Source organism: Balearica regulorum, chromosome W, assembly GCF_011004875.1.
Source record: "Balearica regulorum gibbericeps isolate bBalReg1 chromosome W, bBalReg1.pri, whole genome shotgun sequence".
NCBI lineage: Eukaryota > Metazoa > Chordata > Aves > Gruiformes > Gruidae > Balearica > Balearica regulorum.
The window spans coordinates 29,248,586-29,267,149 of record NC_046219.1 but is presented as its reverse complement, the minus strand read 5'-3'; the positions used below and the strand labels follow the sequence as shown (position 1 = coordinate 29,267,149).

The following is an 18,564-nucleotide window of genomic DNA, read 5'->3' as shown; positions in this document are numbered from 1 at the left end:
CCAGGTTTTAAAGTCACCTTTACCGGTTCTGCCAGTTTGGATCGTCCCGGAACTCCACTTGCCCATACCAGGGGGATAACTGCATTGTCCACTACTTCTGGAATCTGTTCCTCCTTGGGGGAATCCTGTAACATAAACACTCTCGCCTCTATAGCTTTTGATTCTGGTATTAGTAATCTAATTTCTCCATCTTTAAAAATAATTTGTGCCTCTAATTTGCTTAATAAATCCCACCCCAATAAAGGCAATGGACATTCGGGCATATATAAAAATTGATGTGTTATCCACTGTTTTCCTAATTTTAACAGTTTCAAGAAAGGCCAGTTCTCTTTTCGCCCTATCGCACCAACACCCTCTGCTCATTTATAGCTGAGTTTTGCTTTACATGTTTATTATTCTCGGTCAAGATTGCCAGAATTTTCCATCCCTTTGCATTTGTCTGACTTCTTTTTCTTTTTCTCTGTTGTTATACACAATCCAGGCTACTTCAAGCATTTTACCTAAGTCTCTGGACTCAGCCCCTTCCAATTTCTGAAGCTTTTTCCTTATGTCTGGGGCTGATTGTCCCATAAATATAGAGGCCAATTGTAAAGCTTCCTCGGGTTTTTCTGGGTCCAGATTAGTATATTTTCTAGCAGTCACCTTCAGTCTTTCCATAAAGGCCGAAGGGGATTCATTTAATTCTTGTCTTACTTCATATAATTTAGACCAATTAATTGCTTTTGGCATTGCATGTCTAACGCCAAACAAAATCCACTTCTGGTACCTAGTCAACATTCCTCTGGGCCCCGGCTGATTAGGGTCCCATTCAGGGTTTGTGGATGGAAAATTCTGGTCCACCGACCCTTGTATATTTCCATTAGCATGGGCACTTTCTACTTGTTTTCGGGCTGTGTTTAATACCATTTTCTTTTCAGTGTCTTCCAATAATGTATCCAATATTACTTGCAAATCTTCCCAATCAGGGTTTTGGGTTCTAATTATTGTTTCCATTACTTTGGCAACTCTTTCTGGGTCATCCTGATAGTGCCTGCAGTTTCTTTCCATGCTCTTAAATCGGTTATGGAGAAGGGGACTTTCACCATTACCGGACCCTCGTTGCCAACAGCCTGTCGAAGAGGGGCCTGGAGGGGAGTTAATCCGTTTCCTCCCCCTCTTCCCCTTGTCCTCCCAGCAATTGGGCTGAATCCTTCCGCCTCCCCTTCCACAGGAGGGACGGAAGCATTATTGGCCCCCAGATTTTGATCCCCTTGATCATTTCCTAACCTCCTGCGAGGTGCAACCAATAATTCAACATCATCATCTTCAAATTCACATTTAAAACATTGTTTACCAATATCACAAGATGAGCAACCTGTTTTCAAATCTTTACCGGGTTCCTGCCCCTTTAATGCCATTATCGCAGAACTAGATGGAAGCAATTCACATTACCTTTGCCATTCCAGATGATTTCGCAGTGTGAAAAACAAAATCTACATATGCCATTTCATTCCATTTACCTTCCCTTTTACAAAATAACATTAGTTGCAAAATTGTGTTATACTGCAACGTCCCGTTTTCCGGCCACTTTTCCCCATTCTCTAAAATATACAGTGGCCACCAGTGATTACAATATTCAATCAACTGTTTCCGAGTCATAGGATCAATGTTTCCCAGATCTTTCCAATGTTCCAAAATACATCCCAGTGGTGTCTTTCGTGGGATTGGTTTCTTACTCGGAAAAGTACCCATCTCCCAGGGACTTAGTGGTTGTGATTGTGCACTATCACAAGCACTTAGTCAGAGGGACCCCAACCCGTTTTAGAGCTCCCTCAGGGATTTCCCCTGCCACTGGAAATCCCAGGGATTTCTGCTGCCACCAGAAATCCCAATCTTGGAGGCTTCCCCTCCCCAGTGGGCCCTGCTCCACAGGCTTTCGCCTAGCAGAGACTTTTACCTGAGACGTCTCCTCAGCCCAACTCTGCGCAGCTTTCACCGCACCTTACGAGCAGGCCTCCCGTGCTCCTAGTGTGGGCCTGTCCCAATGCGGGCCTGTCCCGGTGCGGGCCTGTCCCAATGCGGGCCTGTCCCGGAGAGCCACGGGGCTCCTTGAATAAGGCCTTCAGCTTGTGCCCTTGGTGCGGGCCTGTCCCGCCACGATGGTAAGAGCAAATATTCAAAAAAAACAATATTCAAATCAAATAAGAATGCCTTTACCTCTCCCAGGGGTCTTGCTCAGAGCTCTTCGGTCCGGGGATCGGAGGTTCTCCCTGAGAATTCCCCGGTGCCGGCTGGAGATCCTGCGATCCCACGGATCCGTCGAGGTTCAAAAGCAGGGTCCCATCTGGGTCGCCAGAAACTGTCACCGAAATCCGGGAATAAACCTCGTAACACCAATGTAGTGTTAAAAGGCAGGCATTCTTTATTGCAGCGCTGGATGCACGGGGGATAGCTCCACCCAACGTGCATACCTAGCCTACGAACATGCACATATTTATATTCTCAATACACACATGGTTACAATTACATCACATAGTTACATAGTTACTTCATTATGATTGGTGTAAAACTTTCTTGCTTTGCTTTTAAAGCTATATACTTAAAGAAATTCAGAGAGCATGCCCAGTGAGGGGTGGTCGTACCTTGGAGGTGGGTAACTTTTAGCATGGAGGTGTGTTTTGGTATTATAATGAGATTATAATGAACAAAGTTCACTCAAAGGACATGATTTTGACAGAAAATGAAATATTATTTGGCTCACGTACCAATAATGCAGTTTATCAGTTCCATGGTACATACCAACCACACAGTTTATCAGTTCCATGGTACCACCAAGCTCTCAGGTCCTCATTCCTAAAATATTTTCTCATTCCCTACTATTGCTAATAATCTCATCTTGATCCCATCACCATGGTTAAAAAGTTAAACACATCGGTTACAACCTAATCCCTGGCTGCTCGGACAGTTTCTCTGTATTCCTCCCAGGCTACCTGCCCTTGCTTCCACCCTCTGTAGGCTTCCTTTTTGCATACTCAGATGAGACATTAACAATTCTAAGTAGCTACAGACATGGAAAAGTATCAGACAGGTGAGGGCAAGTGAGGGCAACCCAGAGGATACATGAAAGCTGCAAGCAAGGATGTGCACTGAATTTCATACTAATCCCAGAGAAGAATGAGCAGGTAAGCTTGGGCACAGCAGCGATTTTCCGGCAGCTTGCTGCAGCACAGGAGGGCGCCGCAGCTGGCTCCCGGGGAGGACATCACCTGAGGAAGTTTTGGGAGTGCTAGGGAGAGGGAGTACACAGACGAGGTGTTGCGCGCTGGGGCGCAGCGCCACCAGGAGCCAGCCCGAGTTTCGGGAAGGGCTTCCCCGCGCTGCCCCACAGAGCCGGCTCCTCACAGGGCGGCAGCTGGCCTACGCCATGGCCCCACGCCTCGAGGCCGTTGGAGCACCCGCCGCTCTCCTGCACATAGAAAGGGCCACATGGGGATGAGGACACCTTCGCCATCTAGTACCTTCGCCAGCTCCCAGGTGCGGCCCGACCCATTCGTCCGCAGGCGACCAGACCCTACCGCTGACGAGCGAGCGACTCTGCCAACACCTGCGCGGGGGCGGGGCGCCGCCGCAGGCCGCTGCACCTACAGGCCGCCTGCTGCCACCAATCCGTGTTCGCCTTTCATTCACTTCCTACGCTGTTTCCGTAGCGGGTTGGAGTGCTAGTTCCTCTTCGAGCCTTGTGAGTTCTATGTGACTCGCTAGAGAAAATGGCGGCGGTGAATCGCACATCGTTCTTGGTATTATCCTCGGGTAGCAATGCAGAGGCGGCCGCTGCTGGGAGCCTGAGAGGCGGCGCGGGGAGTGTCGCCAGGGGCGGCGGGGGGCTCCTGCGGGAGGCGGGTGGTGGCCGGGAACAGCGCTCTGACTGGAGACGGAAGCAGCCGCGCAAAGTGCGGAGTGTGGAGCTGGACCGGCTGTCTGACCCACCCTTCTTCCTTGTCGCTGCTGCCTCCTCATCATCCTCCTCTTCGCCGGAGCCTCCCGAGACACTGCTGCTCCACTACCTACCTAGGCCGCGCTCCAGCCCCGCCATCCCGGCTGCCTCACCCAGCCGCTGCGCCGAGTTCCTGGAGCCGCCGCCGAGCCTGGCGGGTATTGATCCTACCGTGGAGTGGAGGATGGAGTCGTCCCCCCCCGCGAGGTGAGGGGAGGCGGGAGGGCAGTGGAGGCGGCGGGGCTGTTTCCGTGGGGAGGGCTCGGGCGTCCTGTTCCTACTCTCCCGCGGGCGCCCGGCCGCTGTCTGGCCAGGAGTGGATGCGGGGGCGGCGGGAGCTGCCCGTGGAGTCCAGGGCTGGGGCGCGGCGGGCAGACCTCATCTGCCGCCTTCCCCTGGAGTGCGGAGGCACCTGGTGCTTGGATGGACGCCGGGCTGCCCTGCGGGCCGCCCGCAGCTGTCAGCGGGGCTGCGTGGGGCCCAGCAGCCGGCGCCAGAGGAGCGGGTTGGAGCGGTGCGTTCCTGCGCCATGAGCGATTAGCTGCGCGGGAGCCGAGTCGTGTGTGTATGTGCGCGCGCGCGTGCTTCTGTGTTTAACTTCTGCCGGAGTCCCAAAAGGCTTTGAAGTTTGAGTTTGTGGTGGCGGGGACTGGGGTCGGATGTGTCAGCCTTTGGATCTCAACGGGCTCCACTCGCACTAACTCTTCTGCAGCTTTGTCGCCTCGGCACCAGAGCAGGGCGTGAGGGTGCGACGTGGTTCAAGTGGTAGCTGTGCTTCTGCTTCGGGTGCTCACTGAGTACTTGGCCGCTTTCTGCACTTTCCTAGCAGTTTGTTGCACAAAATTGAGTCAAGCTTTTTTTTCTTAAAAAAAAAACCACCCAACCAAACAAACAAAAAAACCCACAAAAAAACCCGACTTCTCTGAAGTTTAATTCTAACTTGCAGCACCGTGGTATTGCGGAACTGATTTCTTTGATTCTTAGCAAGGGGGAGGGGAAGGAAGGCTTTCAAACATAAACGTTCCCTCTCTTTTTCAGAGAGAAAGTAATTTTGTAGTGGTTCAGTTTAGGTGATACGTTTGAGTGGTTTCACTTAGTGCCTTTGTGTTTGTAGTCCTTGTTTGCCTTCGGTGTGTTTTATTTGATAAGTCCGGTTTCTTGAGGCTTTCTAGAATTGCTCATGCTATGCCTATTTGATATATGTAGAAGTACTCAGGGTGAAAGTGAACATGTCTATGGTGAAGCAACTTTAAATACTTAAAGAGCACATTTCAGCTTGTGTTGGTTTTGCGTGGCAAGGTTTTGGTAGCGGGGGGGCTACAGGGGTGGCTTCTGTGAGAAGCTGCTAGAAGCTTCCCCTGTGTCTGATAGAGCCAATGCCAGCTGGCTCCAAGACAGACCCGCCGCTGGCCAAGGCCAAGCCAATCAGCGCCTCTGTGATAACATATTTAAGAAAGAGAAAAACAGTTAGAGAGAGCTTTTGCAGCTGGAGAGAGGAGTGAGAAGATGTAAGAAACTCTGCAGACACTAAGGTCAGTGCATAAGGAGGGGGAGGAGGTGCTCCAGGCGCCGGAGCAAGATTCCCCTGCAGCCCGTGGTGAAGACCATGGTGAAGCAGGCTGTCCCCCTGCAGCCCATGGAGGGAGGATGAGGGGGTGTAGCGATTCCACCTGCAGCCCGTGGAGGACCCCATGCCAGAGCAGGTGGAGACACCTGAAGGAGGCTGTGGCCCCGTGGGAAGCCCACACTGGAGCAAGCTCCTGGCAGGACCTGTGGATCCGTGGAGAGAGGAGCCCACGCCAGAGCAGGTTTGCTGGCAGGACTTGTGACCCCGTGAGGGACCCACGCTGGAGCAGTTTGCTCCTGAAGGTCTGCACCCCGTGGAGGAGACTCACGTTGGAGAAGGTCGTGAAGGACTGTCTCCCGTGAGAGGGACCCCACGCTGGAGCAGGGGAACAATGAGAGGAGTCCTCCCCCTGAGGATGAAGAAGCGGCAGAAACACCGCGTGAGGAACTGACCGTAACCCCCATTCCCTGTCCCCCTGTGCCGCTGAGGGGGGGAGGCGGAGGTTGAAGCCGGGAGTGAAGTTGAGCCCGGGAAGATGGGAGGGGTGGGGGGAGGTGTTTTAAGATTTGGTTTTATTTCTCATTCCTCTACTCTGTTTTGCTTAGTAATAAATAAGATGAATTCCCTCTCTAAGTTCGGTCTGTTTTGCTCGTGATGATAATTAGAGAATGATCTCTCCCTGTCCTTATCTCGACCCATAAGTTTTTTTTTTAGTTATGCCTTTTCTCCCCTGTCTAGAGAAGGAGGGGAGTGATAGAGCGGCTCTGGTGGGTACCTGGCCCTCAGCCAGGGTCAGCCCACCACACAGCTTTAACATGCATTTGCTGGGTCTTACTGTTATGTGTGTGGGAAGGCACTGCAGTAGTGATGTTGTAATTTTGATGTGAAGCTGATAACTTCATATGGATTTCTTGTAAGGCTTTCTATGTTGTAGACTGTGTAGTTTAAGGACTTAGTATTAACATCAAAAGACCTATTTTAGTGCTGCCTTACAGTTTGTCTAGCTAATTATTTAAACTTCATAAGAAATCTAATTCTAGTTTGAACAGGTGGCTTGTGTATTCTTTTTAGTTGGGTCTTAGGGCAGTTAAACCTCAAGGATATTTCTAAAAGGTTGATTTATCTTGGGACTACCGTAATAAAAACTGATTTCTAGACCAATGTCCTGTTTACATGAATTTTCAGCAATTCTGATGGATTTTGGTCTATTTCTAGGGTAATGTAAAAATACTTGATGTGGTGTGGTCCTAACATAAGAAATGTTTCTATACTTAAGACTTCCCAGTAATCCTTATTTAAGTGTTTCAGGAGGGTAAAAAATCATGTATGAATTGTAGCAAGTATCTTGGGCTTTTTTTTTTATGACTCTTAGCACTGTCTTTGTCTTGAGTCAGGAATTTATAATGGACTGTATCTCATAATATAGTTGTATCCAGTTTCATGGCTCTCAGGGAAAATAAATATGTTCTGACACTGATTCTTTAAAACAACTCAGAGTCTCCTGGTGATAGTAAGCAGGAGTTAGGTTTGATATTAGAGGTTCAGGAAGGTCAATATATTTTGTATTGATGCTGAAACATTGAGTCCATCCTTGCTAGTTAGTCCCATAGCAGCAGTGACAGAGCAGCTGCAGAATTTTTTCCTTTTTGAGTGTGTGTATGAGTTAAAACCCTTTTCCCCAACTGCTCTCTCACATTTGACTAGGAATGTTAACAAATCATAGAAAATGCTAAATGCCAAGTGCTTTTCTCTTTAGTGTTTTAGTGAGATAATTTTGATAATTAGGCTATTCACAATAAATTTAAATACATGGCAGCATTAATAGTGAATTTTCTTCAGAAATATACTATAAATGCTCATGTAGAGTATCTCAGTAATTCAGTATGTGGTGTTACCAGTAAATAGACATTAGACAAAATACTACTTTGTCAGGCCATATCAAGAATTTAAAACATCTCTCTGCCCTTATTGTAATATTAACTTGCTGTAGCCGAAGGAGGGAGATTAATTTGTATGTGAGTAGTAGTTAGTGTATTCCACATTAAATTTGTGCATGCAGCTGTTGCCCAGACACTTAAGAGGTGAACTGAAGGGCATAATCAATATATTATGTGGAGGTTTTCTATTCTGTTTTTAAATACAGTATTTGTACTTTCCTGTAAGGATATACTGTTTGTTAAAAGATACTGTGCTTGCTTCAAAGTCTTCCTATTAGTCTCTGCTATTACAGTCACTTTCTTTTTAAATAGGTTTTCTGTTTGTGCTGGAAGACCTGCATGAGCCTCTGAATGAAGCTGAAAAGGAAAACTGACTCTGCTGTTAAATCCTAAATGTAAATGTTACCTTTTTTCTTTAATCTCTCAAGCATCTTGCTTGTCAGGGCAGTACAACAAATATTTTCACTAAAAGCTGTGAAAGTTATAAGCTGTCCTCATATCACTGTAAGAGGAGGGGGGGAGTTGTTTTTACTAGGAACTGCAGCTTCAAGATAAAGCACTTCAAACCTTTTATCCCATGCCTATACTGACAATATATTGATTTGGTTTATAGAAAAAGATCTTAACAGTGAGTTCAGTGATAACTGTAATATGATTTATTTTAATGAGTTATAACTTCTAATTTGGGGAAAATTCATGCAGGCAAAATGCACCACCACCTCTGTGACCTTAACAATGTTCTCTTAAAATGTTCAAACCATTTAAGTCACGTTTACTTGTGTCTGAAATTGGTGTAGGTGACTTATTACATCCCCAAGTATAGGATTAGTTATACTACCATAACTCTGTTTTTATTAAAAAAAAAAAAAGTGGGAAATGCTGTGATTGCTGTATACAGTAACTATGTACTGTGTGACTTGGGTGAAAACTAAGTGTTTGAATTTGAAAATGCATATGCTAGCTATGGCAGGCTTGTCAGATAGCTCAGCTGCGAGATAACCTACATAGATATTTATGCTGTATTTTCTGCAATTGCTGTTTGTATTGATGTCTGCTAGAGATAACAAAGAGACACTGTGAAACTGAAGTTTTGACTATATGTAGAAGTGTACTATTAAAAGCTTGTCAGTTTTAGCTCTGCTTATCAACTTGTAGCACCTTTGGTGACTTTCCAAGGAGGGCATGAATGTATTAATGGAACACTGGACTGGGCAGTGGAGTGGGAACCAAGGGAGAGCAAGTACAGTGAAAGCACAGCATGGCCAAGGTTTGAAGTGTGCTTTTTTTTAAATAATAATGTTCTCAGCCCATGTTGTCAGAACGTAGCTAAAGTAAAAAAAAAAAAAAAAGAGCTTATTTACCTTGGCTAAGAATAGCTAAGTGTGTTGGTTTTGTGTGGCAAGGTTTTGGTAGCGGGGGGGCTACAGGGGTGGCTTCTGTGAGAAGCTGCTAGAAGCTTCCCCTGTGTCTGATAGAGCCAATGCCAGCCGGCTCCAAGACGGACCCGCTGCTGGCCAAGGCCAAGCCAATCAGCACCTCTGTGATAACATATTTAAGAAAGACAAAAACAGTTAGAGAGCGCTTTTGCAGCCAGAGAGAGGAGTGAGAAGATGTAAGAACATCTGCAGACATCAAGGTCAGTGCAGAAGGAGGGGGAGGAGGTGCTCCAGGTGCTGGAGCAAGATCCCCCTGCAGCCCGTGGTGAAGACCATGGTGAAGCAGGCTGTCCCCCTGCAGCCCATGGAGGAAGGATGAGGGGGTGTAGCGATTCCACCTGCAGCCCGTGGAGGACCCCATGCCAGAGCAGGTGGAGACACCTGAAGGAGGCTGTGGCCCCGTGGGAAGCCCGCACTGGAGCAAGCTCCTGGCAGGACCTGTGGATCCGTGGAGAGAGGAGCCCACGCCAGAGCAGGTTTGCTGACAGGACTTGTGACCCCGTGGGGGACCCACGCTGGAGCAGTTTGCTCCTGAAGGTCTGCACCCCGTGGAGGAGACTCACGTTGGAGAAGGCCGTGAAGGACTGTCTCCCGTGAGAGGGACTCCATGCTGGAGCAGGGGAACAATGAGAGGAGTCCTCCCCCTGAGGATGAAGAAGCGGCAGAAACACCGCGTGAGGAACTGACCGTAACCCCCACTCCCCGTCCCCCTGTGCCGCTGCGGGGGGCGGAGGTTGAAGCCAGGAGTGAAGTTGAGCCCGGGAAGATGGGAGGGGTGGGGGGAGGTGTTTTTAAGATTTGGTTTTATTTCTCATTCCTCTACTCTGTTTTGCTTAGTAATAAATAAGATGAATTCCCTCTCTAAGTTCAGTCTGTTTTGCTCGTGATGATAATTAGAGAATGATCTCTCCCTGTCCTTATCTCGACCCGTAAGTTTTTTTTCATTGTACCTTTTCTCCCCTGTCTAATGAAGGAGGGGAGTGATAGAGCAGCTCTGGTGGGCACCTGGCCCTCATCCAGGGTCAACCCACCACACTAAGGTAAAATATAATTATATGTGTTTTACCCAAGTCCATAATGCTGGATATCTTTCACTGTCTGCTTAAATAAGCCACCAAATTTTCTGCTTCCAGTTCAAGCTGAACACTACTGTGAGAGAAGTTTCACCTCCTACTTCTTCTGTACTCTGTGGCTTGAGAGTGGGTTTTCTTGGAAGAAGGTCACCCTCTACCATGTCTGATTTTTTTATTGCTATTAGTTATTGCAAGCAGTAGGGTTCTGCTTAAATGGTTTGATCTGGTATGGCAGTTTCTTTGTTCCTATACAAAGTAACTAGATTGTAACTAACTAATCTGGAGCTTTCTGTCTCATTGGATTTAGTGATATTTATTGAACACATATAAAATTATACAAGGTTCAGTCTTCGCTGTCACTCAGTAGAGTCTGGGTACTGCTCGGTGTGATACCTGTGTGTAGACGTGTGCAATTGTGCCTTACCCAAAGCTCAAACATGTAGAGTACGAGATACTTTTGAAGATCAGGGTGTTTTTCTTCTGTATGATGGATTTGAATTTCATAAGATCTTTTACTGTTCTAATGCATTTGTTATTGCTTGAAGTTGGAGTAAAGGTAATGGTGCAGCTGTGCAAAAGTTTATCCCAGTGCAGGAGAGGATGAGGTGGGAGTGGAAACAAGTGGCTGGGGATGGGGTGACTGTGGGAATGCTTCTGTTGGCTTTTGCTGGCTTCCAGTATTGGTGAAACTTGACAACATATAATTTCTATTTTATACAAGCTTAAGCCACATAGCTGTTCTTTAAACAAACTTGTAAAGCTAGTTTTTAGCAGCAGTGGCGATAAGAGAATGGATCTGGTTTGAGTTCTGGTGTTTCTAATGCTAGTCTCTGTGTTCTTGGATTTTCTGTGAAGACCCAAAGGTTGTCTTATTTTACTTATTTGCTCTGCTCTCACTTAAAACTCTAGAATTACAGTTCATTCTTTTGCTCAAGCCTTTAAGAGGGCTTTATTACTTGTCTCTAGGTGACTAGGAGAATGTGGTTAAGTTGAAAGTTGTTTTCTGTTGCTTCTCTCCCTTTTTTTTATCTTTACCCAGAGGCTGTGTTGCCTGTAGAACACTTCTGATTTCCTGTCTCACCACCCTGCAGAACTGGAGAATCCTGCTTGGTGGTGAATAGTCTTGATTATCTTTTCCTATAAGATAGGTTTGTGGGTTTAAGGGTGTATGTGTGTTGGGCTGGCTTTTTTTTGGGGGGTGGGGGGTGTGTGTTTGGTTTTTTGGAAAATGAGTTTTGTTGGATCTTGACTGAAAAAAGCCAGCAGCTCTATTTATTTGATACTTAAGAATCATTTGAATTTGGGAATTGTTTACCTTCTGTCTGGAAACTGATGAAATACTTTTCAAGTTGTCTTAATAAAAGCAGATACAACCATCACTCTTAATTTTGCTCAGAAATGTCCAATTTTTTGATAGTGCTCAGCATCTGATGACCAAGGACTTGAAGGTGTTTGTAAAAAGTGTTTTTATTTTACTTTCTTTAAACTTAAAATTTGTTATTGAATATTCTGGTTTCTTTGCTATGAGATGAAACTGGAATTCAAGTCAGTTTACCCTTGTTTCACACTGTTTCAGTGTATTTCTTTTGTATCCCTGAAATGTAAACTATTCTCATAATTCCTGGAAATATTATATAATACTGTTCTCATCTCTCTTGTCCTAATATTCTAACTTGTAGAGGAATGGCTACTAATATACCTACTACACCAGGTGATTTCAATTCTTCCCTAGTTTTTCTCATCAATAGATTTCACAGTATTTATTGCTGACACACTGCTGTTGATACTGCACCTCCTTGTAACTTATCCAAGGTTACTGTGGAAGGTGGGAGTAGAGTGCTGGAGAAATGGGTTTTGTCTGCTAGACCATGCTGACATCTGACCATGTCTGACATCTTGTTTTCTGAGCTCTCTTCGATCCTCCTCTTGAGCATCCTGTCATCTTGCTTTTGAGCAAACTGAGTCTTTGATCAGCTGTTAGCAATGATGATCAGGTCCTTTTGTGAGCTGGTAGCTAACCCTCAAAGGTATGTAACTAATACTCCTCATTTTGACCCATGGAGATGCATTTCATTTCACTAGTTATTTCTGTCAAATAGACTCTTACACTCTGAGGATTTTTTTATGACCATCATGCTTGTATTTTCAGAATTGTTCCTTTCAGATGCTGAAAGGGCTTGGTATTGAGGGGGAAAAAAAACTAATTTGTGATAATACCAATTTAAGAAACAGTTTTGTTTTTTAAACCTCCCATTCTACTACCAATAAATGCCTGCAGAATTTTATTTTGGTTATTCTTTGTATTCTTTAAAAGGGAAGTATCAAAGCTTAGTGGATAATAGGGTCTCCCCACTACCTTCAGGTAATGTTTACCAGTTCTGTATCTGAAGAGGCATACAAAATTCAAATATCTAAAATGTGTGGTGAAACTTGCAGTGACCTCCAGTTTGCATTTCATGTAGAGTTTGACCTTGTCGGATCAATGCACTGTAGCAGGCAAGTGTTAGAATAGTCTTAACCGTGACAATAGACAAATTGCTTTTATTTGATAGTACTCTAATTTCTGGTTGCTGAATAAGTACTTTGAAAATTCATGTGTAGTCAGTGACAGTTTTCTCATTTTATCAATATTTTATGCTTTTTAAACTTTTTTCATGTTTTTAGACTGCAGAGTTGCCAGGTATGATACTAATATTACTTTCATTTTTTCTATTGTTGCAAGTTTAACTTTACCACCACACATTTATTTTATTGGAACATTTAAGATACTGATTACTTCAGTGAAAAAAAGTGCTAATATGTTCTTAAATTTGGAAAGGATCTACCATATTAAGGATCCATATTGCTTATTAATTATGCTTTATTTATATGAATAATACAACAAAAGTTATGATTCCTATAGTTGTGTGAAATGCATTGTCAGGAAGTTCAAACTTGAAATGGAAATGTAAACAGCTGGTTTTAAACAGTGGGGCTGGATGGAGTTTCTCTTTATATTAATGTGTGTAAGTTTATTTTTAAAAATAATTTCAATAATGTCTGCATATAGTTCTGGAAAATGAGCTCTTCTGTAAATATAGAACAGACGTGAGTTTTTCCTTGTCTTTTAACTGTAAGTTATTCTTTTATTTGTAATTAACAGTTCAATACAATAGGTTTCCTGTGCTCTGCAGGCACATTGGATGTCCCAGCCAGTAGGAAGCACAGGAGTACCTGGGTTTCTATTAGGTTTTCAGTTCATAAGCATGAAAACTAGTTCTTCCATACTGCCAAGCAAACACAGACACGTTCTTCACTGCCAGCCCTGCAGTTGTGGCTGCTGGCTTCTGGCAAGGTCACTGTAACAAGAACAACTAGCTTTCTCTTTGAACCTCCAAGGTTAGGGCTGGGATCTCCTGCACTGGTACTTTCTGTTCCACACAGGCTTGTTCACAGAGTCTTCAAACATCTTCCTAAAAATAACCAAGAGTTTCAGTTTCTTCTCCTGACAAGAATTTGCTGAGTTGCAACTGCATGTTTCTTATCCTTCCCAGAGGCTCTTGGGAGGAAGAGCAGGGGTACGTCCAGAAGAGGTCTTGAAGACATGCATATTGTTCTCTGTATTTGTTCTAAGCCAATGTTACAGGAAGAGGGAGGAGAAGGAGCTTGTGTACAAGAAGGCATGAAATAAAACTCCTTAAGCCATGCAGATCTCTGGCAGAGAGTAATGCAGATAGTCTTCGGTGGTGTTAGTTTGGCACAATGCACTCCTAAAATAATATAGAAAAGATTGGATGACTGAGCTATTTGGTTTCTCTCATTGAAGATTGGCGTGCAGACTGGCACTCTACCATCCAGCCCCACTGTTTAAAACCAGCTGAAGCATATAATTCCCCATAGTACCTCAGCAGAAAATTAGTATGCTCTACTGTTTGCGTGTTCGGGCCCGCCCTGAGCTGCGTGTTTGTGACAGTTCTGCCACTAGTGAGAATGCCTAGCGAAGCCAAGTAGGGAAGGACAATGGCTTTGGTATTTTGAAATCAGCTACATATGAATTACATTCCTATATTTTTAAAAATGACTGCAAATGGGAATAGAGGTCCAGTGCCAGGACAGGCTACTTGTAGACCCTGGGAATCAAGACTGCAAGGGAAAGCACAGCCAGAACTTTTAGGCTTTTGGCTTCCTTTCACCCCACAGAGTGGACTGCTGAAGAGCTAGCAAGGGGAGCTAGTAGGAAATCTGCCAGCTTCTACTGTGTAGACAAAGTTCCATAGGAAATTGATCAAAATGGGTCTCTGACTTTTTCTGAATTGACAAATAATTAATTTTTTTTTCCTAGACAGCAGCTTAGCCGTATGCATAAGTAGTTCCACTGTCTTTAACAGTACTCTCATATGCATAAATGTGAGACCTAAATAACCATAAATAGCTGGGACCTTGTCGTGGTTTAACTCAGCCGGCAGCTAAAACAACCACACAGCCATTCACTCGCTCCCCCATCCAGTGGGATGGGGGAGAGAATTGAAGGGGGGGGGGGGGGAGCAAAAATAATGGGTTGAGATAAAGACAGTTTAATAGGACAGAAAAGGAAGATGATGGTGATAATAAAAGAATATACACAAGTGATGAACAGCACTATTTCTCACTACCTGAAGCCGATGCTTAGCAAGTACCCAAGCTGCCCCGCCTCCCGGCCAACCCCCCAGTTATATATGGAGCATGATGTCATATGGTATGGAATATCCCTTTGGCCAGTTTGGGTCAGCTGTCCTGGTTGTGTTCCCTCCCAGCTTCTTGGGTGCACCCCACCTTCCCATTGGCAGGCTAGTATGAGAAGCTGAAAAGTCCTTGACTGCTTGGTAACAACTAAAAACATCAGTGTGTTATCAACATTATTCTCATCTTAAATCCAAAATGCAGCACTACACCAGCTACTAGGAAGAAAATTAACTCTGTCCTAGCTGAAACCAGGACAGACCTAAACAAAAATACAATTTTTTTTAATCTTGTGAGTGAGCCTCTAATAAAACCCTTATGCAATGCTGGAGCCTTATAGGCTTTATTGGTATTCTTTTGAGCAAGCGTTTGCTTCTTGTGTATTTATCCAATTTATGGTATTGGTGCCTTAGGTTGAGATGAAGCAAGGTTTATCACCGAGTAGGTGAAACTTCTCTGATCTGTGTTTCATTCAAAACCTGAATCCCAATTCAGAGGAAAATTGGGACCTGAATTACTACTATGCCCACCTTGGGGTTACATGTGACTTGCAGGATTCTGACTGAAGCTTCTCTGCTCATCAACTATCAAGCTACTGGCAGCAGGGCAATGCTAGCATGAAGCCTGTTGTGCTCACAACGACTAGGTAAGTGCTGTGCATCTTGTGGTCCTCAGCTACATAAAAACATGGTATGGGGCTCTTAAGATTAGCAAGGCAGATCATCTCTGATGTTTCAGGCAGGAGATGCCTATAAACCTTGGAGAAAAGAATCATAGAATGGTTTGAGTTGGAAGGGACCTTAAAGATCACCTAGTTCCAACCCCCCATCACAGACAGGGACACCCTCCACTAGACCAGGTTGCCCAAAGCCTCATCCAACCTGGCCTTGAACACTTCCAGGTATGGGGCCTCCACAACCTCTCTGGGCAACCTGTTCCAGTGCCTCACCACCCTCACAGTAAAGAATTTCTTTCTAACATCTAATCTAAATCGACCCTCCTTCAGCTTGAACCCATTACCCCTTGTCCTGTCACTACACTCCCTGATAAACAGTCCCTCTCCAAAAGGGAGAAAAGAAGGATGCAAGATCTGGTAGTGTAGCTTTTCTTACAAACTGCAAGACCTACTGGGTCTAACAATCTCCGCATATAAATATGTGTTTAAATTTATGTATAATTAGGTTTCTTCTGTCTAGGCCATGCTGATAGGATTTTGGTACATGCTGACTTGTGAAATATCTAAAAAGAGTGAGTTTGTAGTGATTAAAACCCCGATTCAAAAGATATAATGGTGAAAGTTGTCAAAAGTAAGAATATGATTTTTTTTTCTTTAATAAGCCTAGGACCTTTTAAACTATAAATGGCAATACTTAAGGAGCTACAAGATTTTTTGAAAAAAAAAAAAAATTACTGTTTGCTTGTTCTGGCTTATTGGGAAATCAGTTCTGTTCCAATTAATGCTTGTAAGGGAAAGACTACTGAACAAATTAACCTTCTCCTGTTAACATTGGTACAAAATGTACACAAAGTTTCTCTGATCTTGGAGCCAAAAGGTCTCTCCATCTCCCCAATTTGCACAACTGGTAAGTAGGTAAACTGGCTTGGAACAAAGCCAGAAATAGATGTAGGATTGACTTATGCAGTTGCTGCATTCACAGATCTGTGAAACATTGCTGTCTGTACAAAAGAGCTCTACTAGTTATACTAGCTGGGACCAGCTGTGCTCTGTCTCCCCTCTGTGGGGAGAACACAGCTTGTGTTATGGGAGCTGGTACCTTAAGGACAGGCTCTTTTTTTGCCATTAAGTATTTTCAGTAAAACTTTGGGGGAGAAGACACAGTTGCCTCTGGATTTCAAAACACTTTCTTATGCAGCAAACATGATGGCAAATAAACTTATGATTTGGTGGATGCACAGAGCGGGTCTATGGATTTTGCCCTAAAGAAATTTTTAAAACTTTTTTTCTTGAAACCACAAAAAATTAGTGGGTAAGCAAAAATGCAGTTAATGTTTTCATTGTAGTTATGATAATTGGCCAAGGTTTTTGGCATTTGTCGGTAACAGTCTGTCCAATCTTTCAGGTTTCTTTACAATTAGTTTCAGAAAATAACAAAAGATTACATAGCACTTGCTCTCTTTTTCCCCTGTAAGCTCACTTTAGATAACCAACATCTCACCTTCTCTCCTGACGGTCCAATGTCTGCTTCATTGCTTTTTCAGAACCTTATTGTGGTAAGGTCTGTCCTTTTATATCTAAAAGGAAATGAGACAGTGTGGGTCTAGCACTGTTACTACCTTTCCACGTTTGAATAAACGTCATGTTTTTATAACTGGGAGGGGAAAAAGCTGGCTCTCATGAGGGAAGTAGTTAATGTAGCTAGTTCTTACCATGGCAACTCTTGATAAGCATACAGTAACCCAACAAATCCTTATTTGCAGTCACTAAAATAATCTCTAATTACATAAGCTGAAAAGTTTAACTCTTTCAGTTTAACTACGTTAGTCCTTCAGAAGCTGTGAATGGGCAGTCAGTAGAAGTATTGAGAATTGTGCTGCTATTCCATAGTCACACGGCACCTTGCTTCTAACTTTGTGTAGATGTGTGGCCAACTGGCTAATGCTTAACCCAGACATATTAAGCAAGTAGATGGGAAGGCTGTCTTGTGAAAGTGTTGACTTTTCCTATCTGCAGTGGTCAGAGATACCATTTGGGTTTCGTATCTGAATGTTTGCATATTACACGTTGTTAGAAATATGACTGAAGCTGACTATACCACACCTTTAGTTTTCCAGGATAGAATTATGTGACAGTGTATTCTTTGTTCTGTGCAGTCCAGACTGAAGTCAACCTTGTTCAATTCCATTTCAAAGACATGTCTTCCTTCTGATGTCTGCGTGGACTTGGGGCTCAGTCACCCTAGTCACAGATTTTTTCATCCTATTGCTTCCAAGTTTAGTGTAGCAATTAAGTCAACGGGTGACATTAGTCTTCAGCTTCTAGTTCACAGCCAGACTACTTTGAGTACCTAGTATAAGGTTAACCTGTTGAGAAAAGTATTTCTGTAAACAGTCTATTAGTAAGGTATTACTAATACTGCCCAACTAGCCCTCTTTTATGGTGAGCATAACATCACATGGTATGGAATAGCCCCCAGCCAGCTTGGCTCACCTGTCCTGTCTCCTTGTGAAATTAACTTTATCCTTGCCAGAACCAGGACAATAAGTGATGTAGTTTTATAGTGATTTGAAAAGCACTTTATGCACCTGTTTAAAGAAGTGAGATTGCTTTCTCAGTTACAAATTACTCTCCCATTTTTGAGAGGCTGTTACTGGGATAAAGTCTCTATGGTAAGAAGTAAACTGATTCTAAGATACCTTTAGTGATCACAAATGTTTGCTTTAATCTTTGAATATTTTATTCACTTAGGAACTTATCTGTGTGTTAAAGTAAATGCTTTTAAGATCATTTTTAGACACATCTTATCTGAAGGTCTTTCAGAATTGTATGCTTTTCATTGACCTTAAAATCTGCATATTTAAAATGTTTCAGTGACAGTAGTTAAACTTTTAAGACCTTCTGATCATGCATGGATTTGACATAAGATTCATCTCGTAATCTCTTAATATGTAGCAATGCTGTTAAAGTACCTTCGAGTTGTAAGAGATGTGGATTTTTTCCACTTCTTTCACTCTTTCAAAGTATTTGTATTCTGTAGCAAAGTAGGGAAAATGAAATTGGATTATGAATTTGTAATAATTGGACAAATTATGGAATAGATTTCTTAAGTCATGTTAGAAACAACTTCTGTTAACTCTAAGGTTGAAAGTCCATTCAGAAGAGACCTAATGCAGCAGGGTGGTCACAGATGGGACTATAAAC

The 18,564-nt window shown here is 43.8% G+C and overlaps 1 protein-coding gene across 1 annotated transcript in view; it reads left to right on the top strand.

Moving 5' to 3' along the window:
• Positions 1-3,350: 3,350 nt before the first annotated feature.
• Positions 3,351-18,564, top strand: part of LOC142599149 (mitogen-activated protein kinase kinase kinase 1-like) — a 108,984-nt gene continuing 93,770 nt past the window's right edge. Inside the window, exon 1 of the mRNA XM_075738854.1 lies at positions 3,351-4,180. Within this exon, the coding sequence (XP_075594969.1) occupies positions 3,747-4,180 (434 nt within the window). The 5' untranslated portion in view covers positions 3,351-3,746. The remainder of the gene's footprint in view (positions 4,181-18,564) is intronic.